Source organism: Lutra lutra, chromosome 14 (assembly GCF_902655055.1).
Source record: "Lutra lutra chromosome 14, mLutLut1.2, whole genome shotgun sequence".
Lineage (NCBI taxonomy): Eukaryota > Metazoa > Chordata > Mammalia > Carnivora > Mustelidae > Lutra > Lutra lutra.
The window spans coordinates 79,646,975-79,672,834 of NC_062291.1; the positions used below are offsets into that span (position 1 = coordinate 79,646,975).

General features: G+C 53.6%; 1 protein-coding gene across 1 annotated transcript in view; it reads left to right on the forward strand.

Moving 5' to 3' along the window:
* Window positions 1-7,273: 7,273 nt before the first annotated feature.
* The window catches only part of BTBD16 (BTB domain containing 16), a 68,484-nt gene continuing 49,897 nt past the window's right edge, over window positions 7,274-25,860 (forward strand). Inside the window, exons 1-9 of the mRNA XM_047703201.1 lie at window positions 7,274-7,531; window positions 7,995-8,056; window positions 9,578-9,729; window positions 13,362-13,435; window positions 15,583-15,726; window positions 19,193-19,282; window positions 20,265-20,379; window positions 23,721-23,790; window positions 25,068-25,198. Coding sequence (XP_047559157.1) covers window positions 8,039-8,056; window positions 9,578-9,729; window positions 13,362-13,435; window positions 15,583-15,726; window positions 19,193-19,282; window positions 20,265-20,379; window positions 23,721-23,790; window positions 25,068-25,198 — 794 coding nt within the window. The 5' untranslated portion in view covers window positions 7,274-7,531; window positions 7,995-8,038. The remainder of the gene's footprint in view (window positions 7,532-7,994; window positions 8,057-9,577; window positions 9,730-13,361; window positions 13,436-15,582; window positions 15,727-19,192; window positions 19,283-20,264; window positions 20,380-23,720; window positions 23,791-25,067; window positions 25,199-25,860) is intronic.

A 25,860-nucleotide genomic window follows, 5' to 3' on the forward strand; every position in this document is an offset into this window, starting at 1 on the left:
TACGTGTGGTTATGATTTCTTTTCTGGGAAGGGTTGAGTCTTTTCTGGCCTTTGTTAAAATCGTATCAGATCTGGCCCTTCCCTCTTCTCTGTCTGGCTCCCTTCTTTATCCGGGGGCTTCAAGAACATTTCCTTCGTTATCGTGGCTGCTCGTAAGATGGAAGCTAATGGGAAGGTTCGACTTGCTGCTTAAGTGGTTAAGGGGGTGTTTTGAATTGGCGCAGGTTGTGTTTTTACAAAGCCTCTCTGAGTTGCGGCGGGAATGTCTATTTCCCTTTACTGGGTCGAGGAAGTGGCAGGCTGTCCCTCTTCCTGTGTGTTCCTTAGCGTGTGACCATCAACACGGAAATGTTGCCCAGTTTCCTCTAACAGACCAGGCCCGGGCGAGTGGTTTCCCGTGGGAGACAAATAGCGAGGCCGAGTCGGAGAGGAAATTGGGATGCGCCCGCCCTTAGATTCCTTAACTGCTCCTCACCTTAGGGCCCCCAAGCTGACAGGCGGGCGTCACTGGGGGGCAATGAGAGGGTGGGAAGATGTCTTCGTTTCCTAGGACTGCCACAACATCACATACTCAGCAGGAGAAATGTTTTCTCTCACAGTTCCAGAGGCCAGAAGTCCCAGATCAGAGTGTCTTTGGGGTTTGCACCCACCGCTCTACCCTCCCCCACTCTCCCCCCACTCTCCTCTCCTACTTTCCTCCCCTTCTCTCCCCCCTTCCCGCCCCCACTCGCTGAGGCTCTGAGGTAGAGCCTGTTCCTTGTCCCTCTCGCAGCTTCTGGATAGTGGCTGGCAGTCCCTGGCATCCTGTGGCTGGTGGCTGTGTCACTCATGTCACCTCTGTGCTCAGCTTCCTCTCCCTTCCCTTGTAAGGACACCGCTCTCTGGGTTTCAGGCCCACCACAAATCCAGGATGATCTCCCCGCATTCTCAATTACATCTATGAAGACTCAGTTTCCACAAAAGGGCACACTCGCCGCTAGCGGTGCTTGGTGCTGGAGGCGTTTTTGTGCCCCCACAACCCCAAGTGTGCCAGTGGGGGGTGTGGTGTGCAGCATGAGCTTGGAAAGCAGCCCTGAGCCCCTGGTGGCCCTCAGCTCTGGGCGCCCCTCCTCGGGCCCAGCCACCGTGGCTGTGGGCTGTGCCCCTCACATAAGACCCCGTGATGCCTGGTGGGGCAGGTACCCCAGGCAGCACAAGGAAAGAAGGACAGCCTGTTTCTTGTTCCCCCTTGAACCCCACCTGGCAGGGACCCTGAAATGGCCAGGGGTTGGCCTCCCACTGCCCAGCCACCTCTGCTGGGTCCCGTCTCCCAGTCTCCCCTCCTTGGGGCACAGCTGTGTCCCCTCACCCCAATGCACCCTTTTCCAGACCAAACCCCTCCTCCATGCTCACCCCAAATTCTGATCTCTGCTGTGTTCTCAGAACAGCCCGGCCCCTAGCTCTTGAAAGTTCCTCTTTTTCTTATTACCTAAGTAAAACATTCCCAGGGGCGCCCAGGTGGCTCAGTCCGTTGAGCAGCCCACTCTCGATTTTGGCTCAGGTCATGATCTCAAGTTCATGGGATCGAGCCCCACGTCAGGCTCTGCACTCGGTGCTGGGTCTGCTTGAGATTCTCTTTCTCTCTCTCTCTCTCTCTCACCGTCCCTCTCTCTCCCCGCCACCCCACTCGTGTGTACACATTCTCTCTCTTTCAAATAAATCTTCAAAAAAAATTTTTTTTCCACTGCTAAAAAGTCTAGAGATGCAGGTAAGAAAAAAAAAACAACCATAATCCCCAAACCAAGAAATAATAACTGTGAATGTTTTTATATTGATTTTTCTATACTTTTTTCTCAGTGTATGAAATATGTATCTTTATAAAGACAGGATTAGTTGGAGTTCTGCAATGCCCCTGTGCACCGTTTTATAAACCCTTTTTTCATGATACTAAAATGTAACCATCATGTGATGCAGACTTTTCTGTCAATAAATACACCTTATTGTCATCATGTTGAATGACTGCGTGTGTTTCATGGTCACAAAATGCGTGTAAGCAGCCGCCCACTGATGGACATTTACACAGAGACCAATGGTTTGCGGTCATTACATGCACGCGCATTCCGTTGAGTTTCCTTACGTGCATGCACTTATGAACACGAGTTTTCCTTGGGCTGAATTTTTAAAGCTGGGCGACGGCTGTCACTACTCCAGCCAAAGGCCACCAGGAACACGTGTGCTGAGCAAACTGGAGGTGCGGCTCGTGGCAGTGAGGGAGGACAGCCGCCAGGGGGAGCCGTGGGGCCGCGCGGTGAGGGAGGCAGGAGGTACCGGGCTTGAGTCCGCGGCTTCTGGGGAAGACGGAAGGAAGCAGGGCTTTGGTCCGCGCTGGATGCTCTCGGGGCAGGCCGTTCTCAGGTGGGGCATCCCAGCGCTTCTCATCTAGACCAAGGTCAAACCTGCTGGTAGAGAAGCAGTAGTTGCTGGTATATGTTAGCCAGGGTGGAAGGCTGTTTGGTCCTTTCTGTGGTTTGTGATGTTCAGGTTCTGTGTGTGTCCAGACTGACTCTGGGAGGGGCCTGTTTTCTCCTGTTCCATCACAGTGTGGCCACTGTGACACCGATTTTCGGCAAAACCGGTCGTGATCCGCAGGAGAACAGCAAGGCCTCGCAGGCGTGCCAGGCCAGCTCCCGGGCATCATAATGGGCTTTTCTCCTTCTGGAAGATTATACACATTTTTAAAGTTTGGGAAACCAAAGGCCAAATAGGCCTTCCCTATGGTTGTACTAAAATACACAGCCTCCCCCATCCACACTCAATGCACACACATACTCAGTAGATAACCTTCCAGGAGTCGGTCTGTCTCTGGGCTTCCTGGCTGTCTGAAAGGACGCCCGGCCCCCACCTTAGCTTCAGGCCCGCCGGGGTGCCAGGCTCCCTCACGACACCTACCCGCAGAGTGCCGGCCTTGGGAACCCCTGTGGGTTGAGATCAGCTGTTTTTGGTCCTGCGTTCACTTTCTAGAATGCCACCCGTGTTTGCAGACGGTCACGCATGTGACGGCTGCTGAGGACTATTTCAGGTGCTGAATGAGTGGGAAGAGCACGGAAAGGGAGCACCCGACCCCCATCCCAGCTCCCCAGCTGCCGGCGTGACAACCTCCAAGATTCTCAGCGGCTCCTAGAAATTCTGTTTGCCAAGTCAGTTAAAATCCTGAAGTTTGAACATCATTTTTTTTTCTTTTTTTCTGGCTCAGCTTTTCCTTAGGGCTCTCAAGTTACAGAGGACGTGACTGAGATACTAAGTTTACTCATGAAGACAGAGTGGGTGGGGAAGGAGATGGAGAGGAGGGAGGTGGTCACTGTGACTGGGATGGGGGCACTCGGCAGAGGAAGGCTGTTTTCCTTTCAAGTTTGGGGGTCAGCCCCGTAGGTGTGAGGTGTGAGGTCTGACCCACGGCCACACCAGGAGCACCCCACCCCCCACCCACTCCAGGCATGGAGAGAAGTGATCCGTGCTGTGCATGGGACAGGTGACAAGGTGACAGGCCGCAGTGGGGGCTCAGGGTCCCTGATGGTGCTTCTCTCCCTTAATGTCGGCCCTGGTAGGATGCTCAGGTTTTCTAGCCAAGCCTCTCCGCTTTCCAGGACATTCCACTTGAAAAATGGAACAGGGCGGGGTGGGTGTTCCGACAAGGGCAGGGTGCAGGTGTGCGCACGGGCAGGGCAGGGAAGGGTCGGCAGGAGGAAAAGGCTCTTACATTCGAGGCGGCGGGGCTTCCCTGGGGTTTGCGCTCTCTGACCTTGAAACAATCTGGTGAATAAGGGCTGTTGTTACCTCTGTTTTACAAAGAGGAAGCAGAGGCTCCGGGAGGTTAAAAACCTGGGGATTTGATGGAGCCACATGGCCGGGAGATGGGGCAGCCGGGACGGGCCCTCGGCTCTTCCATGGCTGCAAGGTCCTTAGCATCCCTCGGGCCGACAGCTTCCTGTGTAAGGAGGCCCATCAGACAGCAGCGGGCAGAGAAGGCACAGGGAAGGAAGTGAGGCCCGCGTGCCCACAGGGGTCCTCACAGCCATTCCATCCTTAGACTGGTCGGCAGCCCTGAGCCCAGGCTGGCTCTGCTCCTGTGTTTATGGGTGACGAAACCTTGCTGTTGGTCCAGTAGCTGGGAATGGCCATGGGGCTCCCCGGGGGGCTCAGTGTTAGGCGGGTGTGAGTGAGGGGCTCCGCTCTGCCTGGTCTTCATGTTTCCCTCAGCGGGCTTGTGGCCCCTCCCCAGGCTGCTGCACGTGGCCAGGCTCCTGCGTCCCCTCGGCTGGAGCATCAACGGCAGAATACAGAGAATTCACATCTTTTGGGTTTATTAGGAGTGGGGAACACAACGTGGAGATCAGCGAGGTGGGGCTAGACAAAGCTCCTTCCCCCATCCCCATTCCTTATGGTGCAATGAGGCACATGGTCATTTCTTTAGAAGGTCCTGACCCCTCTACCGGGGACACCCGCCCCTGCCCCATCATCTGGTCTCCCCAGCCCACTCCCTGAAGGCTCATTGTTGATGCCACTTCCTTCAAGGAACCCTCCTTGAACCCCCAGGCCTGGGTCAGTGTTTTTAAATGTGGGTTTTATTATTACTCAGGCATGATGAGGCCCACAGACCAGGAGACAAGTGTCATTGAGAACAGCTGGTGACTCACAGTTCCCCGGAGAAGAGGGTATGCCGTGCCAGGCAGGATCACGTAGGGAAGCACCAGTGTTGGTCCTGAGACAGAGGAGAAGGGGAAGATGTGGATAAGAGACTCCATTGTGGTTCCCAAGGGAAGGAAGAGGTGAGGGGATCAGCTTAGGGTTGGCTAGTTGACATCATCTCAGTAGGCTCTGGGCTGGAGGGGCTCTTTGGGTCGGGGGACAGCAGCCCTGAATGTGAAAGCCAATAAAAGAGGTGATGGGGATATGGGCTCTGGGTTGGCCATATAGGACGCAGTTCGAGGGCAGGACCCACCCTCTGCTTCTTGGTGGAAACCCCTGTGGGTCTTCAGGCTCGTGCACTGCCTCAGCCAGAGGCTTCAACTACAGGCTCCCCATCCCACCCCCTCCCCCGCAGCCTAGACCCTGGTGCACAGGTGCCCCCTCTCAGCAGCAGCCTAGACCCTGGTGCACAGATGCCCCCTCTCCCCTGGGGAGCCAGGCAGTCCCGATTTGGGGACTCATAGGTGCCTCCCGCTGCATACACACAGTGTCCTGGGCTCTGAGTCTTTTAAAATGAGGGTCCTTAGAGCCAGCACTCAGGTTCTGAGGGTAACACCTTCCAACCCGTCAGGATCCCAAGCCTCTGGGTCAACTTTCCACTCAGGGAGGTGAAGGTCATGTCCAAGGTCACACATAGCTAGTCAGTGCCAGAACCAGGGTCGGAATTAGGGGCTCTTGACTCTGTACTCCACTCTCTCCCCATATGGGTGACTGGATGAAGTGGGCTGAAATGGGCTCTCGTAAACTAGGAAGCAGCTAGTCCCTGGAATGTCCAAGAAGATGGATATCCCACCAGAATCCCCTTGTAACTGGCATGGGAGATTTTGGTACAAGGTGGTTCTAGCTGAGAGCTGTGCTCAGTGGAGTTTGGTGTCTGAAATTCTTTGCTCTTGGGATGTCTGGCTTGTCTGGGCCCATATATTCCGGGACCTATATTCTGGAACACTGGGTACCACTTGGAAAAGGCCTTTAGGGAAACCTGCTGGGAGTCATTTCCATTTATTTGTTTTAGTTGGCTTTGCCTTTGCCTAATAGCTCAGCTCCCCGGAGCTCTATGAGGAATGTATGTGCAGAGGGCTTTGGGGATGAGCTGAAGGCCTGGAATCCCTGAGGTCAGACCCTATGGGGAGAGATAGACACAGCCAAGGCCAAGGTCCTGCTTAGGAACAGGGAGCATGGCATCCTTGGATGCTTCCCTCAAGTGGCCACTAGACGGCGCGCAAGGCCCAGCTCTCAGCGGAGCCCCAGCGGTGGTGCCCGGAGGGTGTTCCTGGGCTTGCCTGCGATGGACAACATGGTCCATGACAAGGTATTTCAAACTCTTTCCCTGAAACCTTCCATGGGGGCCTATATTCCAGGGACAGGTAGCTGAGAAAAGTTCGGAGTGGAGGGAAGGGAGCAGCAAGGCAGGAATCTGTCCACCTGTTGAGATGGGATTGTGACCCACAAGAAACAGACACATGCATACATGAACACGTGAGTATGCACACACACACACACACACACACACACAAACACACACACACAAACACACACACACACCGTGGTCATCTATGTGCAAAGGCAGCGAGGTGGGTAGGGACAGGTACATCCAACGATCCAAGTCAAGAGACGTCTGTTGAGTGTTTCCTAAGGGCTGAGGTTGGTTGTTGGGTCCGTGGGGAAGCCGGGATGGGCAGGCCACCATAGAACACCCCACAGAAACTCCTCCCAGCAGAGTGTGGGTGTCAGGAAAGGTAGAAGCACAGATCAGAGGGTGAGGAGGGAGGGACATTTAGAGAAGCCTCCTGTCTGTGAAGGGTGTTATGGTTTCTGGGACTCAGGTGCAAGTAGGCAAAGCACTTACCTTCCTGTTTCCCTTCATAGTTTATACGACTCGGGAAAGGCTGCACATGAGGAGCCTGGGGGAAGCCAGTCCCAGGTCGCACGAGCTGCACCGACTCCTGGTGGTTCTTGATGAGGCTGGGATTTCGGGGAGCCCGGGGCTGGGGGTCTAAGACTTTGATGGACCAAGATTTCCAGGCATGGTGGATGTGTCTCCACCTCTCCACCTCCGAGTTAGTCTGGGGCCTGGGCTTTGCAGACCAGGTTACTGAGCCCCTGGAAATTTCCACCCTGGCCCCCGGCATGAAAACTCTTGACTTTTAGGCAGATCTTCGTTCCTGGAGAGAGCGGACTAAAAATCATCTCTCCACAAAATAAATCATCAGGCATAGTTTTAATAATGTAAAACTCTCTAATTCTTATTTAAATATTTTTGTCCAAACATTGCTGAATGCCCGAGCCAGAAATAGAGCACCCCAGAATGCCCAACCTGGCACGGATCTGAGAACCTTCCGGAACCATCCTCTCATGTGACAGAGGAGGCCTGCGGACTTGGGGCTGGACACTCCCTGAGGCCCTTCGAGCAGATGCTCCAGGTAACCTCAGGTGCTGGGAGGAAACACGGCACCGTTGGGGCAAGAGGGCAGGCGTGGCCTGCGAGACGCCACCCTGCCCGCAGCCCCCAGCCCTGCTGAGTCGGGCCTGGAACAGGAAGTGCTCAGAACCTTTCCTGCGGTTGCCATGGTGCCCACAATCAGGAAACCAAGGGCAAACTCTCCTGCCAAAGCACCTTGGCCTCTAAGAAGAGCAGGGCGAGCCCCGCATGTCATGAGCGCTCCCAGGATTCAGAGTGAGAAGGCGAGCGGCCCGCAGCGATCCTGTCACTCCGAGACCAAGGCCACGGGACTGCCTCTGTTCGACCCGCTTCTCTTGTGAACACCCACCCCCACACCCCCGGGGGCTGCGAGGGGGCTTTGGAGCCGTGAGTACAGCCGGGGCTGTTCATCCCTGTTAGAGACGGAGGCCATCCCGGGGCATCCCCAGGGCCCCGTGCTGCCTGGACTAGGCAGGGAGGGGCTGCGGGGGCTCCAGGCTGGGGGTAGGGGGCCTGGAAGCCGAGGGACCCTCGAGAGTAGCAGATGATCTGAGCAGCCCACTTAGAGACCTCGGTTCCCACCCCCTGGCAAAGGGGCGAAGCGTGGTGGCTCATCTCCCATTTGGCTTTTCCCGAGCCACATTTCCGGCGCAAGAGCAGAGAACGGTCAGTCTCCCGGTGGGCTTTAAAAAGTCAGAGAGTCTCTCGATTTGACAAATAACCCACCCTGGAAGTTTGCTCCTATCACTTGTTTTGTGGCAAAATACAGGCTCTTCAGGCCAATCCCCTGTTTGAAGAGCCCCTCTGGAGAGTTTTTGAAAATGTCAACCTTACCTCTTTTGTCTTCCAGGTGTTTCTTCTGCCCTCCCCTGGGTGTCGTCACCACAACCGTTCATGAAAATGCTGCATCCGGTGAGTAGCGTGGGCTCATGGCGAGCCTCGGAAGCACCTGCTTACAGCTCTGTCACCGCGTGTACACGAGGGGACGGGTTGTGTACAACTCCTGACTCCCAGCTCTATTGGCTGACCCTCCTGTCAGAGCCCAACACCCACAGGACTGCATCAGATTCACATTCCACACTGTTCGATCGCCCGTCATATTCCAGATACTGAAACCTAGTTCCCAGACTTCCTCTTGTCATTTTAACATCATCACTGTTGCCAGGGCCATCATCAGATGAGGACCAAAAGCCTCAAAAGGTTAAATGACTTGCCCAAGGCCATACAACCCTTTAGTGGTGATAACAAAATTTGACCTTAAATTCTCCATTCCCTGGCCCCTGGTCTCCCTATCACCCTGCCAGGGACTGGCCTGGCTTAGGGACAACCACACCCATATCTCTGGGACCCTCATGGTACACCTTCCCCAGCTAGCTTTCCTTGAGCCACCAAGTCTGAGGCTCCCAGCCATGCTGAACCTTCTACTGTTCCCTTAAGGAGGCTGCTGAGCCTGAGGACCTCAAGGAAACATCTAAGTCAAAGTCCCTGCCCAGTGGCCCAGATGTCCACTCCTGGGTATAGACCCCAAAGAATTGAAAATGAGTGTTCAAAAAGAACTTGTACACAAACGTTCACAGCAGGATTTCTCACAATCACCAAGAGGTGGAAAGGACACAGTTGTCCATGAGATGATGGATGGACAAAATGTGGTCTCTCCACACCCTGGAATATTATTCAGCCCTAACAGGGAATGAGGTTCTGATACCTGCTCCCACAGGGACGAACATGGAAAACATGGCGCCAAGGGAAAGGAGCCAAGGCTAAAAGCCCCCATGTCTGATTCCATTTATATAAATGTCCAGCAGAGCGAATGCATAGAAGCAGGAAGCAGACGGCTGGTTGCCAGGAGCTGGGGGAAGGGGTTAGGAGTGAGGGCCTGATGGGTATAAGGTTTCCTTTTGGGGGAACGCAAATGCCCCCAACTGGATGGTGGTGATCACTGTGCAACTTGTAAATGTACCAGATGCCACTCAGTGGTATGCAATGAAATGGATAAAACGGTGAATGTTACGTTTTGTGTCTTTTACGACAAGAAGAGAGAAAAACAGTCCCCACCTAGGATCTCTCAGTTTGGTGTCTCTCCGAATCCCCAGTGAGGATAAACACGTAAGGAAGAGTCTCTTGAAATGTCATCCTGTCCCCCCCAACCCCGTGGGCTCCTGAGCACCGCCCGCAAAGACACAATCTTGCCTCCTGACCTGTTGTCTCTGGAACCTTCTGTTCTAGATCCTAATTACTATGTTCCTTGAAACCCTCTGTCTACTGAGTACAATATTGGCCTTGAGAGGATTGCTCCTGAGAACCCCTGGCCATGTCTGAAAATCAGCCAGTGTTTTCAAATGTGTCTTGATTTTCTTTCTGATGTACACGTTGGAAAACCTGGCCTTTGGGAGAGGTTCAAAAAGGACTTTCTGCCTTCCTTTGCCTCCCAAGCACCACAAAGCTCGGCTGGAACGCCGGATGGTTGGCTCGACCAACCGGTGGCGTTTTCCCAGAGAGGCTTTCTCCGGGGACCTGCTAGGACTTTCCCAGATGTGCAAGGCTTTGAACGTGGACTTTGAAGAAGTTTTGAAGAACCCAGACAGGTAGGGTGATCAAAGGCCATGGCAGCCGGGACTGCCCCGGTGGGGGCACGGGACAGACAAGCATTTCTGGGAAGGACCCTGTGGTTGGGCTGCTCTACCTGGGCAGATGGGCTCATCTGGGCTGCTGTTGGTACCAGCCTTCAGGGTCACCACTTCCCCTGAGGATGTCTGAGATGTCCGTGACACCCCATGTGTGACAAGCTGGCTCCTCCCTCCTTCCCAAGGCATTCTAACCGCAGGCTTAGCATTCCTCCTCCCTGTGACAAGTGCTTTCTGGTCTCTCCTGGGACATGGAGCCAGACCCCACTGCAGAAGGAAGAAGTCACTTCCCTGGTGCTTTGAACTTTACTTGGTGCCGTTTCCCCCCTGGGCTGGTGGTACCCGGCTCGTGAGCACACGGCCTGTGCCCCAGAAAGCACCGGGCACAGAGGAGCCGCTCGCTCCCTGTTGGCTGAGCCGGTAGCCCCAGGCCAGCCCTGCTCCAATCCCCACCCCACTCCCCGGCGACTCTCCTCCACACACTTGGGTAAATTAAATCCATCTGTGGTTGGCACCTTAATTCTCAGATGACCCCGGATTAAAAAAGGTGAGTGCTGTAAGTTGCCATTTGGGGCATTAGCCTTAAACTATCTTGAATTTATTTTCTATTGTATATATATTTTATTTTTTGTCTGGTTAGGGCCTTGAAGAAGTCTTAGGGTTAAAATGCATGGTGTTCCTCAGTGGCAGGAGTGTAAGCAAACTGATCTGGAAAGCTGATGAGTGTGGCTGGGCAGGAGGAGCAGACGTCTCCGGGACTCGGTCTGTGTGATCGCTGAGCTAAGCTGGGGGGTTGGGGGTGGCCTGAGAGGCGAGGCACAGAAGCCAGAGGGTGGTGGCAGTTGTGCTGGGTATCAGGACTATTAAAAGTAACGTGTCAGACGGGTTAGAGTTCCTTCTCCTCCATTTACTAACTCTGTAACCTTTAGCCAGTGGAGTAACCTCTCTGAGCCTCAGTTTCCTCACCTGTGAAATGGCGATAAGAGCATCTTTCTGGAAGCGTTATCTTGAGGATTAAATCAGTCGGTACCTTGCAAATGCTTAGTGCTGTGTCTAGCGAAAATTAGATGATGTGTAAATGGAGATTTTATTCGTCTGAGCAAGTTTTAGTTAATGGTCCTGGTGATTTCATTTTGGGGTGTGCCGGCCCTGTGCTCTTGTCAGCCAACAGCCCCATTTTTCACTCTGCCTTTTACCACCTTCCCCCAAAGCAAGGCACCTGGCCTACACACACAGGTGGCACAGTGTGCCTCTCTCCTTGGTGATGCTAGGAAGCCATGGGTCCAGAGGCCGGCTGGGGCAAGGACGTACTCAGGGAAGGCTGATCGCTCATGGGTCTGGTGGTCAGCTGACCCAGGCTCTTCTCGTCCTCCTCCTGAGATGGTCGACTCGCTGGGCGTGCTCTCATGCTGATAATGGCAGAGGACAAAGGCAAGCCCAGGCACAAGTGCTTTCCAAACTTCCAGCCACATCACATCTGCTAAGATCAAGGCAAGCCACATGGCCAAACTCAAAGTCAAGGACAGGACATCAAATTGGACTTGCCAGTATTAAGCCAAAAGCCCTTTGGACAGTTTGCTGCAGGAAGTCCTTCCATCCATGAGACACATAGAGAATTTCTCCCTCCCCCTCTTGTCTCTCCATCATGGGTCATGACTGGGGAGACCGAGTCCCCAACCTAATAGCATGCTCCCAGTTTTCCCATGTGCTACTTTATCCTGGGCTGTCTAGTCCCAAAGAATGAAGAGGACAGCTCACAGATGCCATTTAGTCCATTAACTTTTCCAATGGTCCTAAAATAAACCTAGCCCTTGGAATCTGCAGAGCCCACATGATAGATGGTATATCTTGGCGAGGACCCATGACACCAGGAGAAGGCAATGAGGTTACTTCTGTTGTCTGGCTCAGCCGATGACACTGATGTTTGTGAGGGTAGTTGAGCTCATGGGCATTGCCCATAGTTTCCAAAGTCCATTGCTCCATTTTGAGATCACAGTCTGAACCCCTGACCTTGACCAACTCTTACTAGACGTGTGACCCAAGCCACCAGAAGGATTGAGGCTAGCTTGGGTCAGGTCCACTACTCCTGTTGGATAAATACCGCAAGCTCTCACTGCCTTTCTGGGGCTGAGTCACTAGTAGCTACCCTCTCCACTTGGAAAGGGCAGATTGTGGTCAATGTTATTCTGGACGTGGTTTCCCCCACCCAGGCCCCCCTCTATGTACCCTGGCCACGAGGGTTCTTGGAACCCTTGGAAAACAGCATGGTAAAAGTGACACAGACCAGATGTGATCATCCAGTGTCCTTTGGCCAGCTGGCTTTCTTGGGATGGACTGTCTTCAAGCTGGGACTATGTGACTCAAACTGTGTTTCATGTCCTTGCTCAACGGGATGAAGGCAGTGTTCATGAGAAGGTATCTTACCTTTGTCATCATTCAATCATTGAATAGATACTTACTGAGCACTTGCATAGTGCCCATGCTGGGGTTCCAGCAATGAATAAATGCCAGATCTGTCTTTGTGGAATGCAGAGCCTTGAGTGGAGGACACATGAGCAAACAGGTGACCACAAGACACAATAGAAGGAGCTCCAATGGGGGCGGGGGGGTTCCAGGGCGGTCAGTGGAAGGACCACTCACTCGGTCTCCCCAGAGAAAGCCACAGCTGAGCTCATCTAGGAGGGTGAGTAGGAGCTCATCAAGTGACGAGGTCAGGAGGACAGCACTCAGGGCAGTGGGTGCTGTGGGTCCAAGAGAATGACAGTGAGAGATGGTGGCTTCAGTCTGTTGAGAAGGGCTGGAGCAGGGATCGTAGAGGGTCGAGCCACACTGAGGAGTGTGGGCTTCCCCCAAGAGCCCCGGGAAGACAAGGAAGGATTCTCAGCAGGAGAGAGGTGAGAGCAGATGTGCGTTACACATGGTTCTCAAGCTGTGGCATCAACTGTGTATCCGAGGGGAGCTTCCTGGAGACTGGAGACTGGCCACAATTTCAGGGAGATAATAATGGCTTGGATGTGGCTTACAGCAGGAAGGGGGCAGGGACATCTGCTATTTGTCAGATCTAGGCGAGTGATCCGATGTAACAACCGTCAGCCTGCTGGCCTGGGCAACTGGAGACTGGTGAAAGAGCATTTGCTGGAGAAAGAGCAGGGTGGTTTGGCATAAAATCTGAGTTTAGTTTCTGGACACTTCGAGACTGCGGCGTGCATGTCCCCTAAACAGAAGTGTTGGTGAGTCACTTCCCAGAAGTGCCCAGAACCCTCTCTTGCTTTCTCTAGCAGGTGTTTATGGAATAGTTACTCTATGCTAGACATTGTTTTAGACACTCACCGAGAGAGGAGTCATTCAGGCAACTGGATATAATTCCGACTACCTTCTCGGGAAAGCCTATCAGCAAACTGAAAATGGGAATGGGTGTTCGAGCCAGCCACAAAGCTTACAGATAATCAAACTAGCAGACAAATGGTGACCTAAGACTAGACCTAAGCTAGATGAATGGATGCCATAGGGACACTTCCACTGGAATGATGTGTGTGGCAGTTAGCGAAGGTCAGTGTTAACTCCTGAATTTTCTGTTTGTATTTTCCCTCGAGGTTATGCATTTCACAAATTCAGAAAATTTTCTCAGGGAACTTGAAGAACAAGACCATCCCAAGTGGGGAGGCAGGTGAGTGCTTGTCACCGGTGGATTCGATCAAATGCCACTGCACCCAGGGCCAGCTGTGGTTTCGATAGAAGGAAACCAGACGCTAGGCCAGGTCACTGGTCTGTAAGTCCCAGTTTCTGTCCACTGCACACCGTGTAACTACAAATAGGCGCTGTAAATATTTGTCAGACACACCATGGGATGATGAATGGAACCAGGCTTGGCAAACACATTTTCATATGCTAATGGCCCCAGGGAAGGCAAACATGCTGATGTAAATAAATAGCGTTTGGAATGAAGACTAAACAGAAGCCCCATCAAGTATGGGCAGCTCTTCTCTGTCCCTTTTTGCTCTAACCAGTCATGAGTTGGACATCACCTCCGCACTTGCCCAAGAGGACTTTCCTGATTGAGAATGAGGAACCAGGCTAGGTCTGTTCTGCTAGGCAAAGCTCACTGAACCTTACCAGGCCTGGACAGTTCTGCTCCGTAAAGAGGTTTTGTTGTTGTTGTTGTTGTTGTTGTTGTTGTTGTTGTTTTAAGATTTGTTTATTTATTCTAGAGAGGGAGAGTAAAGGGGTAGGAGGAGAGAATCCTCAAACTCCCTGCTGAGGGCAGAGGATGTGGGACTTGATCTTTTGACCCTGAGTTTATGACCTGAGCCAAAATCAAGAGTCAGCCGCTCAACTGACTGAGCCACCCAGGTGCCCCTTAAAGGAGTTTTTTTAAAGATAAGCTGCCTGAGGTCAGAGCCAGCCTTCTTCTCCAGAGGAGGCTAATTGATTTCCTTGCCTGTGGGTTCTGGTTGACTGGAGGCCCTGAGAAGTAGTCTGAGAACATCTCCTGGCTTAGGGAAAATACTTCTGGGATTGGGAGTGACGTCTCCCATGCATGTGCCCCTGTAAAGGCAGCTGTGGGTGTCCGGGGAGGAGACACGCTTTCTCCATGCTGCTCCTGCCTAAAAGCACCCTAATGGGTGGGATACTTTCTAGCCCAGCATGACCAGAGGTGACCCGAGATTTGAGATGCAAGCCCGCATTCTGAACCCAGCCTGAAACAGTATCATAGGGTTGGTGAATCACAGTGTTAATGATAGGAGATGCCTGAGCTCACTCAGGCAAAGTAATGGCAAGGCCATTAACAAGTCGATGGGGCTCTCAAAGTCTTATCCAACACTGAGGTTAAGGGTTTGGGGGGGATGGGCGAGCACCACCCTCTTCCCCCAGCTCTGCGCTGACAGGAGTTCAGCCTGCAGAGGTATCCTGCCCACGGCCCCTCCCGCCTCACCTGACCATCTATCCTTGGATCCTCCATCTGGCCTCCTGTCAAAGGCTCTCTCTTTAATCACCTACGCTATCCAAGGACGAGATAAAGCCCTGTGCATAAAGCCCCTTCCAGTTTGCAAAAAGGTTCCTTTACTCTGTAATCCTGTTTCACACCTGTGAGCTGGGTTTTCTGGGGCTCCCCATTCCCTCGAGGAAAGTGAGGCTCACAAGGTCTCTGCCTCCTGGGGATGGGCCTTGGAGCTGCACTTGACTGTCACTTTTCAGGTGGCCAATAATTAAGCACCAGTGACCAGTAGCTTCAATAGGGGACTGGGTGGCGAGATCCCTTCCCAGGGGAGATTTGGCGATGCCTAGAGACATTCGGGATCGTCACAACTTAGTGGGGAGGGTGTTCCTAGCATCCTGTGGGTAGAGGCCAGGGATGTGGCTAAGTAACCTACAAGGCACAGAACCACCCCGTGACAAAGAAGTACGCGGCCCCAAATACAGAGTGCCAAGGGTGAGAAACACTGTAATGGGAGGGCATGGTGAGGTCCCCAAATGTGTCCCAGCCAGTGTCCCTTCCTTGTGAAGCCGTTCCAGTTCCCCAGCCGGAAGGCAGCCCATGTGCCTCCGAAGTCCTACAGCTATGCTGTATGCGTCAGCTGCTCTTGGATACTTTTCTCCATCTATGTTACCTTGTGAGGCCGCTCACTGGATCCGCTGGGAGCCAGTGAGTGACCTGAGGCCCACGCAGTCTTCATTGCTTTGTTCCTGGAGCAGCCCAGCAAAGCCACCTGCCCATCTGCTCTGTGACTGCGATGAGATGGCGGGTGGGAGTTGACAGGTCTCTTGGAAGGGGCACCATGAAACCGCTAACTCATCACCACGTTCTCTCCGTAGACGTGATTCTCACATGTCTGGGCTCCAAATGGGAACTCCACCAGCCCCAGCTTTTCCAGTCTGAGACCTTGGCCAAGCTCTTCCTGATGGCACTGGCCCAGGGCACCACAAGCCCCACAAAGGAACTGGAGAGGCTTCTGCGAGGTATTTTCTTAGAGGTGCCCTCCATAGAGCTCCAAATGCCGTCTGGTTTGAGGGTCCCCAGCTTGGTGTTTGGTCATCTCTTTGGGGACCAAGGTCACTCTGGCAGATACGAGCAAAGCCCATGGTGTGACCTCATCACAGATTTAACCTTGGTCTGCAGCTATAACATGGGAATGATCGTTCTCACTATGCTGCATTAACGCCTGGAGACGGTAGAGCTGAGAGGTTCTAGAACAAGGCCTGGCTCGTATTAGGTGCTCAGGAGATGTCATTTATTTTTCTCATAACAACCCAATCCTGCCCAGCCAGTGGAAATGGAGACTCTACCTACTTCTTCGAGAGGAGCAAACAGTTGTGTTGAGTCTTCTGAATGGCTCTCCGGAAGGAGGGCATAGTTCTGACATCTGGCCCAGGATGCTGGTTAGAGGTTTCATGTGAATGTCGAGGTTATGTTTCCTTTGGTTTCTCTTTTCTTAACTTTGCGTCATTATGTAAAGTATTTGGGCCACTTCTTTCTTTCGTTTTCTCCTTTTTCAACTCTAGTAACCCCCAGGCTCCCCTCTTTGTCCCCTAAGTTCTTCTCCAGACACACAGCCTTCTTTGGGTAACAGATGGGCATCATTTCAGGACGGCTCTAAACAGGTACTATGGAAAGTTCAAGGTTTCCAAAGCCAACCAGCGGGCCAGTCAGGATAAGGCTACATTTCCAGGATGTGGCAGCAAAGCTCTGTTATTCCAGAGCCAGACAGGCTGGCCAGCCCCCCAGCTGCTGCCCCACCCTGAGCCTGGAGAGAGGGCCCAGCTGCCAGCCGGAATCAGTCCGGCCACAAGGCTTCTGACTCAGCCCTTCCCTGCTGAGCTGGGAGCTGAGAGCAGGCTGCGGCTTTCCCCCAGCACTGGGACAACCTTCACACTCACTGGACAATCTCCTTTGCTCTTTCTAAGCGTTTGTCCCAGTGTCTTTGAGAGTGGGACCAGGCTCATCCCTGTGCCCAGGTCAGAACACTCTCCAGGCCCCCAAGGAAAGGCCATGGAGATCCAGACATGAATGCATTGAAAAGCAAGAGAATTGGGAAAGAGAAGATGGAGTTACTGTTAATGATTTGGTCTTTGTCATTCTAGAAGGGTCTCACTGAAAAGACTGGACCCTGCTAACACAGCCAGTCGGCTCCAAGCCCCCTGCTGGAGGCTGGGCCTGCCTGGGGGGCAACCGCGTAGGTGCAGAGATGAGGACCCCCGCTGCCCACACTGTCAGAACGCTCAGGGTCTGCGCCTTGTCCTGGGAACTGTGTGCCCGTGTTGTTGAGTGGACACGGCCACCAGGCTTTGTGCTCCTGCAAAAGCAGGACGTGCCTCACAATGACACTTTAGATGGTCTCACAGCTACTGCCTCGTGCACTGCCATCTTGGAGCGGTGGGCACAGTGCAGAGGCAGCCCCGTGCCAGCCTCCCTGCCCCGGCCACACACGGCTGTCCCAGCTGGTCGTGTTCCTGCCACCGAGAGCCCGGGATGAGCTGCGCTTTGGCGGGACCCCTTTATTCTTTTTTTTTTTTTTTTAATTTTATTTATTTGACCGACAGAGATCACAAGTAGGCAGAGAGGCAGGCAGAGAGAGGGGGAAGCAGGCTCCCTGTTGAGCAGAGAGCCCAATGCGGGGCTCGATCCCAGGATCTGGGATCATGACCTGAGCCGAAGGCAGAGACTTAACTCACTGAGCCACCCAGGCGCCCCCCAGGGCCCCTTTATTCTCTAGGAGGAACTCCCAAAAGGAAATGGTACTCTTTTACTAAAAAGGAACCACTTGGTTTCAGAGTACTTCCGAAGCACATGACTGAATTATTACTTTCCTGTTTGATTTTGAGGTTTTTGGTAAAACAGGCTATGCTGAAATTCTGACTTCCACTGACTCTGACCTAGCAGATATTTTTCCTTTCTTCCCTCAACAAATGTTGAGCGCTTAACTTAGCCTAGGTGTTGTGCTAGGAACTCGGTGTCGGGGGCTGGGGGATGGACAAGGCAACCCAAAACAATGACAAAGCGTGAGGAGCAGCATGATACCAGCTGCCACCTCCGGATGGCCTCGTCTGTGCCCCAGGGCGGGTGAGCGACAGAGTGCCCCTTGCGGGCGGGAGGTGGTCCTGAAATCCTGGAGGACAAGGAGTCAGAGCGGAGAACAGGGCCTGACATTCAGCAGATGCTCAGTAAATATTTGCTGAATGGGAGCGTGGACAGAGCCAGGTGCCGTGAGCACGGTGAGGGGAGACGGTGAGGGGAGACTCAACAGCCCTGCTTTCCCGACGGAATGGATGTTTGTTCTCCCCCTTTGCTCTGTCGTCTTTGTGGTTCGCCGTGTGACATCCTTTCTTGGATCCTGCTTCGTGTCATTTTTCATTACCCAGAACCTTGAGCTTGGGAGGCTTGGGGTTCTGATAGAGTCCCCTCATTTCGGTAATTTGGGTGACGTTTACTGAGGACCAGTGTGTGCAAGACTGTCTTGGGGCCTGGGGAGGGAGTGGCGAGGAAGCCATCCAGTGTGCCCGCCTAACAAAGACATGACGTGGCAGAAGGTGGTGGTAACGGTGGGTCTGGGAGGAAAAGTATAGCCACTTAGGGGGGAGGAAGGGGTGGGGTGCTACCTTCCATATGGAGTCAGGTGGGTCTCTGATGGGGGAGGGATGGAGCCCTGTGGCTCTTCTATGGAACAACAAGAAGGCAGTTTTGGGGTCCAGTGAGCCAGAGACTAATGGTCTTGGGTCCATTAGAGGCCTTTGGCTTTGTGCCAAAGGCTTGGGATGTCCCTGGAGACATGAGAGCCGTGGGTGTTGTAACTCACATTTTAGAATAAGTGTGAGTGGTTGGGGGAGGTGGGTGGTGAACCAGGCAGCCCCTTCCCTGCCTCCTGGGAGCCCTTAATGACGGGGGTCCTTGGACGTCTGTGGGGCAAAGTTCTGACAGCTACTAGGCGGTTAGGTCTGTCCCATGCTCACCCTTTAGCAGGTGGTCTCTGTCGTCCCATCTCCTGCCAGGTCTGGGCTGAGGGCGGGGGGGCACAGAGGTAACAAGTCCCAGCTCTTGCCCTCCAACTGCTCATGGCCTGAAGAGAGAGAGGGAAGAGAGGGGAGAGAGAGAGGGAGAGGGGCAGGGGCCAGTAAAAAGTATCTCCTGCACTGACAGCATCCGTTTCCCAGCCCTGGTCGCCGCGGTGGCTCAGTAAGATGAGCGGCGAAGGCGGCCAAGGGGGCACGAGAGCTCCGTGGCTTTGCCACTCCTTGCGATTCTTCAGCTGTTTCTAAATAAAGAATCATTTCAAAAAAGCATCCCCTAAACAAGCAAGCAGAAACAACACGTGGTGTGGGGAATGCCAAGATCAAGGTTGTGCAAAGGGCCAGGGGACCTCACGCTGTATCCTACACAATTCACCGCAACTGTCAGGTCCTGACGTCCCCATTCTGTTTCCTTTACCAGCCCACTTGCTTGGGAATGTCAAGGAAAGACCCCCCATAAAGAAGATGATCATTTCCTTGAAGATCAATGACCCCCTGGTCACTAAAGTTGGTAAGTTACACCTGTCTTCTTGTGCTGAAATGCCAGGGAGGCTGCAGCCCTGCTAGATTTAGAAACAATAGAACAAATAAGTGGCACAGGGTGTTCAGTCCTTCCTTGTTGAAGATAGCTGAGCGGAGCAGAGAAGGAGCTAGAGAGAGGTGCTCATCCCTGGAAGAGAGGCGTGGAGGATGCCGAGGAGGAAGAAAGCAACAGGCATTGGGTCAGACCGACCCGATGACAGGGAAGCCCTCGGCCTGCCCTTCCCGGGCAGCTGTGGACACGCCCCTCCCTCGCTGGGCTCACCCTCTCCCACCCCAGCCTGCCACCTGGAAACAGAGACAGACGGCTGTCTTAAAGCAGCTGCGTGCTGTCACGGTCTTCGGACCCACAGGTCAGGACACCAGCCCCGGAAAGCCCTGGCCAGGCCGGTTGTCCTCGGAGAGCACGGGGCAGGGCTGCCGTGCTGATTGGGACCAGGTAGACGGACTTAGAATAGGCCCCATCCCTCTGCTCCTGGGTCACAGGAGCTCAGTTCTCCGACATGACATCAGCCTAGCTCTTACCAGGAGTCCTTAGCCTTTTTGAAGACTCTGAGGAAAGTCTGCTGTAAGCTAAGCTTCCTCTCCAGAGAACAAAGTGCACGCACATGCACACAGTGTTTGTACATTTTGGGGCAGTCACCTCCCTGCACAGCACACAGGGCCCAGGGGCGCGGAGGACCCCTGAGGCACAGATGCCAGGATGGGATTAGGGCAGCGTTCTTTCAGCAGGAGCCGGCTTTTCTTGACTTCATCCTCAACTCCTCTGGGGAGGGTGGGAGCCCGGGCTGGATCTGCACTCAGGGCCGAGCAGGTACATTTCCTCTAAGGGCATCTCTGCCCGGCCAGCCCCAGGACACTTGAATGTCCAGTGGGGAGGGCACCCCCAGGTAAGGGACGCAGGGTGCAGAGCCCCAAGATGACGGATTTCTCTCTCGCTGCTGCTCTCCCAGCCTTCGCCACGGCCCTGAAGAACCTTTACCTGAGCAAAGTGGAGATAAACATGAACGACGTGCTGGGCGTGCTGGCTTCCGCACACATTCTCCAGTTCAGCAGCCTGTTTCAAAGGTAAGAAGCCTGGCAAGGCGTAGGGCCGGGGCCAGCCCTGGGCGAGGTAGAGGGGGGCCTCCTGGCCCATTCATAGACCGTTTCTCTTCCGTGGACGAGGACAACTGGGTTTCTCTGCACCGAGCACAGCTGTGAGTCTGCAGAGGAACCGAGGCCCTAACTCACACGTGCTGAGCTCACAGCTGAGCCTCCGCCCCAGCAGCGAGCTCCTTCCAGCCTCCCCCGGGCCGCCCACCCTGCTTGCTTGTCAGTTCACCGTGCTCACTGGTCGCTGACAAACCTCTCACTGAGCGCACACACCTCCGCGGGCCGACTGAGACCATGACCAGAGCCAAAATCAAGAGACGCTCAACTGACCGAGCCACTCAGGCTCCCGGTTTTCATTAGACTTTTTTCTGCAGAGCCAACAGCAAACTTAGGGTGTGAGCAGCCGGGGCTGTGCTCAGCCCTGTGGTAAGCTGTTTCTTGCTCTTCGTGTGCCTCAGTGATCTCAGCTGTGAAATGGGGCTCATTACATTTGCCCTATTTCCAGGACTTTGTCGGGGGTGAGGGGCTGGTGCTCTGAGCGGGAGCATCGGGCACAGTCAGTCACTGCCCTCAGCTCCTGGCCAGGGTGACCTCGTTCATCCTCCCTGCAGTCCTGGGAGGTGGTACGTGACTATGTCCACTTCACAGACAAGAAAACTGAACCCTCGTGAGTTGAGTGACTTGCTCAAGGCCACAGGAGAGCAGCCAGAACTTACAGGAGGTCGAGGGGCCGCAGAACCTGGACCCCAACACTGTCCGTTTCTGCTTTGCTCAGGCGAGTGGTGACGTCACCACTTGCCACGGAATGAAGCCTTCCTGCTCCCTCCCTTCAGGCGCACTTGGTGAGGCAGGGTTTGCTGGGGGCCAGTGACCGGTCATTTTGTTCCAACACACCTTCAGTCACTCATCTGCTCCTTTATGAACGACGCCTCGGGTGTCTTCAGGACACCGGGAACAGTGAGGACCAAAGGGACAGAGTCCCCGCTCTCTAGAGCTTCCTGCCCCACAGGTCTCCAGGGCACAGGAAATGAGCAAAGTGGAATGAAGGATGGGGATCCCAAACGGAACATTTTGTGTTATGTATGATTAATTGAAAGTAAACAGGTCCCTGTGATTAACCAGAACAGTTCTTAGAGCTCCCCTTTTCTGTATCCTGTAATACTGCTCCATTCCGGTAACATTTATGAAAGGGTAAGTGAACCAAATGGAAAATCGTTGATGGGATTCACTTTTTCTAGAATACGTTGTCCCTTCCCTCAGGCTTTTCCTGGGATGTGTGCCTACCGCACTCACATCCTGAGCGTCGAGCTGGTATCGTCTAACTCTCTGATTTCATAGCACTGGAGGCGATTCCACACAGAGAGGGATTCCGGGCAGCGATGGTCCGTCTGGCTTGTTCCACTGTCTGCCTCAGGATCTTTATCTGAGGAAATGAAAGAATGCAAGAACTTCCTGTCCTGGTCAAGAGAGGACCTCAGCAGGACGCCTGGGTGGCTCAGTTGGTTGAGCAGCTGCCTTCGGCTCAGGTCATGATCCCAGCGTCCTGGGATCGAGTCCCACATCGGGCTCCTTGCTTGGCGGGGAGGCTGCTTCTCCCTCTGCCTCTGCCTGCCACTCTGTCTGCCTGTGCTCGCTCTCGCTTCTCTCTCTCTGACAAATAAATAAATAAAATCTTAAAAAAAAAAGATTTATAAAAAAAAAAAAGGAAAAAAAAAAAGAAAAAAAAAAAAAAGAGAGGACCTCAGCTGCCCTGGAGAGCGCAGGGCAGGATCTCTCCGGACTTGTGCCGGTTTCAGGTCAATTTCTGTAGACTCCAAACAGCCAGATTCTACCCCGAAGACTGTTTTGAGCCAGTGTCTCATTCTTGGGTCATCCGAAATGACTCTATCCAGACACATGATCCGGAGTCTCGAGAAGCCTTATTGGGGAGGCAGGCGCCATGTGAGCTTAGGGATGCAGGCTCTCAGAGGCCGGAACGTGACAGCCAAGGGGACCAGAGTCTGGAAGAGACACTCCAGCATGTCAGCTTGGCCCGATCTGCAGGGTGGGTGGCTGTGGGAGGTAGGAGACCAGAGGTGTAGGCAGAGCTGGGTCGTGTGGGCTCTGGGGCTAACTCCACTGGGGCAAGGTCTGGCTTCTGCTGGGATTTCCCGTGCCCCGTTCATGGCCTGCACCACCCGTTTGCAGCCCCACATCGCCATGAGAACAATATCACAGCTTCCTGATTCCTGGTGCTCTGATATCTCTGACCTGAAAGCTGGAAGGTCTGCCTCCCTCTTGTCAGCCCCAGCTGCCCTACCTTGGGCCCAAATTCTTAGCCTCAGCTCACTCTCGGAGCCCTGGCGTTAGCAATCTGGGGCTGAGCTAAGAATGACAGGTCCTTCATTTTCCTTCCTCCACTCCACGACTTGTTTTAAAGGTCAGAGTAGCAAGGGCTTTGGAGATAACAAGCCCTCATTACCCAGATGAGCAAACCTCAGCCTGCCTGGGGCAGATGGGTCTTGCTCAAGATTCCCCAGGTAATTGTGGTGGGTGTCACAGGTCGGATCCAGGTGGGCCTGGCACGCCACTGGGCTGGCTCTCACCTGCCTTTGAGAGGCTGATGGTACAGTTGGCCAGGATGTGGCAGCACACGCCTCAGTGTGTGTGTGTGTGTGTGTGTGTGTGTGTGTGTGTGTAGTGTATAGTGGAACAGAAATGCCCTGGGTTACTCTGATAGCATCACAAATCCAGGTGCTAGATGAGACCTCAAAGACCATCTTAGTTGAGCTCCTGGCCAAGTGCAAAATCACCCTGGTGGCTGCTTAGGTCTGGATCCCACACCACCAAGGCCATCTGTGTTCGGGGGGTGCGGTGTGTGCCTGGAGGTTCCAGCTGGTACTGTTCCTTGGTTTTGTGCATCGCACACTTGCAACGGCACAGCTGAGATTCTGCTTGCTGTGTGTGTAGACGTATGTGCATGCTTTAGGCTTGCTTTGTGTCCCCCAATCTGGGGAAGCCTGACCATTCCAATGCAGCCTGGCCAATGAGTATGACAGTGAGAAGGGAGGCACACGTGAACGTGTCAGCCTCCTGGAGCACCAATTTCTGTACCCCAACTCCAAACCCTGCTAATTCTGCTCACATGTCTCACTGCCAAAAGCCAGCACGTGAAGAACACAGGGCCTGGGGGGGGGGCAGGACCAGCACCTTCTGCACACCCCCTTTCACACCTCAGTTCCACCCCTGCTACCATCCTGGAGTTGATGCAAACCTCTGAGGTTTCCAAGTTCTCTGCCTGGGGGTCTCCAAGAACCACATTTCTCTCTCTGCAGGTGTGTGGCCATGATGATGAACGGACTCATGCCAAGCACCATCAAGGACTTCTACCTGGCCGGCTGCAAGGTGAGGATAACCTGGACTGAGCTCATCACACCTGGGGAACTTTGAGAACATGTCAGGCTCTGGGATTTTACCCACCAGGGCCAGCTCCAAAATCAAAACAAAACAAAACAAAACAAAACAAAACCTATCTGAAAGCACCCACTTAACTGGTACCCATATTTTATTTTGCCAAGGAAACAATTTTAAAAATCACTTTAGTTTAAAAGGACATTTTAAAACCAAAAAAAAATTTTAATGAGAAATTAAAAAGCCTTAAAAATTAGGAGGGCAAATAAAAGCACAGCCTTTCTCACCCCAAGTAGCAGGCAATCTTCCAGGACATTCTTGTTGGAGTCAGGTGAAATTATGTGTGTCTCCCTGCCTGGGGCCAGTCACTGTATCAGTACTGGGAATAAATGATGTCATCATAAGGATCACATTATCAGAGGAGAACACTGAGACCCAAGGAGGGGAGCAAACAGAGCAGGGTCAGTTCTGAGTTGCGGTGCTGGGCTCGAACCCCAGGCCGTCCGATCCCAGCCTTCCTCTGTGAGGTCGCCATTGACCTTGAAACAGGTCCATCTGACTGCCAAGTCCAGTCCACGCACAATCGGCATGTCAGAGTGCCCTTGTGATGGCCTCTAAGAAGGCACTCACTGCCTCTTTTGCAAAGATAATGCAGTGCCCTCTCCTTCACTCCATCAGGCACTAAAACGTCACTCTGTGGGCAGCGTCTCTGCGATCTGGTCAGCATTTCTCAGCCACTCTTTGGCTTGGGAAGGACTGTCACTCCGAGGACATGCAAGGGGTACTAAGACCTTGTCCAGGTCCGTCCCTGGGAGAACGTTGTCGTTTTCTTTGGACTTTTTTCTTTGGACCAGCCTCCCTTTGGGGTACACCCTGTGGGCCCTTCCACGATCCGTGGTTTCAGCGTGCCACCCTGTGGTCACACCACCAGGGTTTGCTCCCAGCTCTGCCACTTGCTAGTTTTTGGATCGTTGGCAAGAGCAGCTATCTTGGGGCCTCAGTTTCTCCATCAGTAAAAATAGGGATAATAAGGAACCGACCACACAGGATTATGGTGAGGATTAACTTAAATCAATCTGGTGCGTGGCCAGGAGCATAGCAAACATTCCAAAAATGTCATCTGCTGCATTTTGTGTGTTTGGAAGAAAAGGTTTGAGTGTGTCTACAGCAGGACACGCCCGGGAGCCTGCTTGTAGTGTCGGCACGGGCCAGCAGAGGGCGCTGGGAGTTCAGGGATCTCTTAACCCATTGGCTTTTCTGGTCCTTCTCAGTATAAGGAAGCTCAGCTCACCACTGCCTGTGAGAAGTGGCTGGAAATGAACTTGGTCCCTCTGGTGGGGACGCAGATCCACCTCCGGAAAATCCCGCAGGAGCTGCTCCACAAAGTGCTTCGGTCCCCCAGGTCAGAGTTGGTCCCCAGGGCTGCTGTTTGTGGGACCAGGAGTTGTCCCCGAGGGGATCCTGGGGCAGTAGGGTTGGTTCTGGAAGGGAGGTGCTCAAGCGGGGCACCCCCATACCCCTGATGGCCAGGCCCAGTGTTCAGCACCCGCTCCTTCCCAAACTCCCCGCCCTCCTGGACAGCCAGCCCAAGGTGGGGGCCAAAACGTGGAGTGCTGGGGGGTGGGGTGGGGATGGACCCCCTTCACAGTCCTTCACTGGGGTAGGGATGCTCTGGGTGCCCGCTGTCTCGTTACCCACATGGTAATTAATTCAATAATTGCCCATGTAATTAAAAAAAAATCCTGGCAACATTAATACACATTCATGGTGGTAAAGGGAAAATAGAGAAAATCAGAAAACAGAAAATAAAACCTCTTATCCTAAGTCAGTTTCTATCTTTAGCCCTGACTCCTCTCCTGAACAGCTCAGGCCCAGACATGTGTTTGACCCGACAGCTCAAGCTAACAGCCAACCCTTGGGGCCCCGCCCTGTGTTCCTTCACCAGCTGCTCAAGCTAGAACCTTGGGAACCCTTCCACACCCACTTCGCCTTCACCCCGAGCGCGTCAGTAACACTCCCGCACCCAGCCCATCTCTACGGGCTTCTCTTCTTGGGCACCAGCCA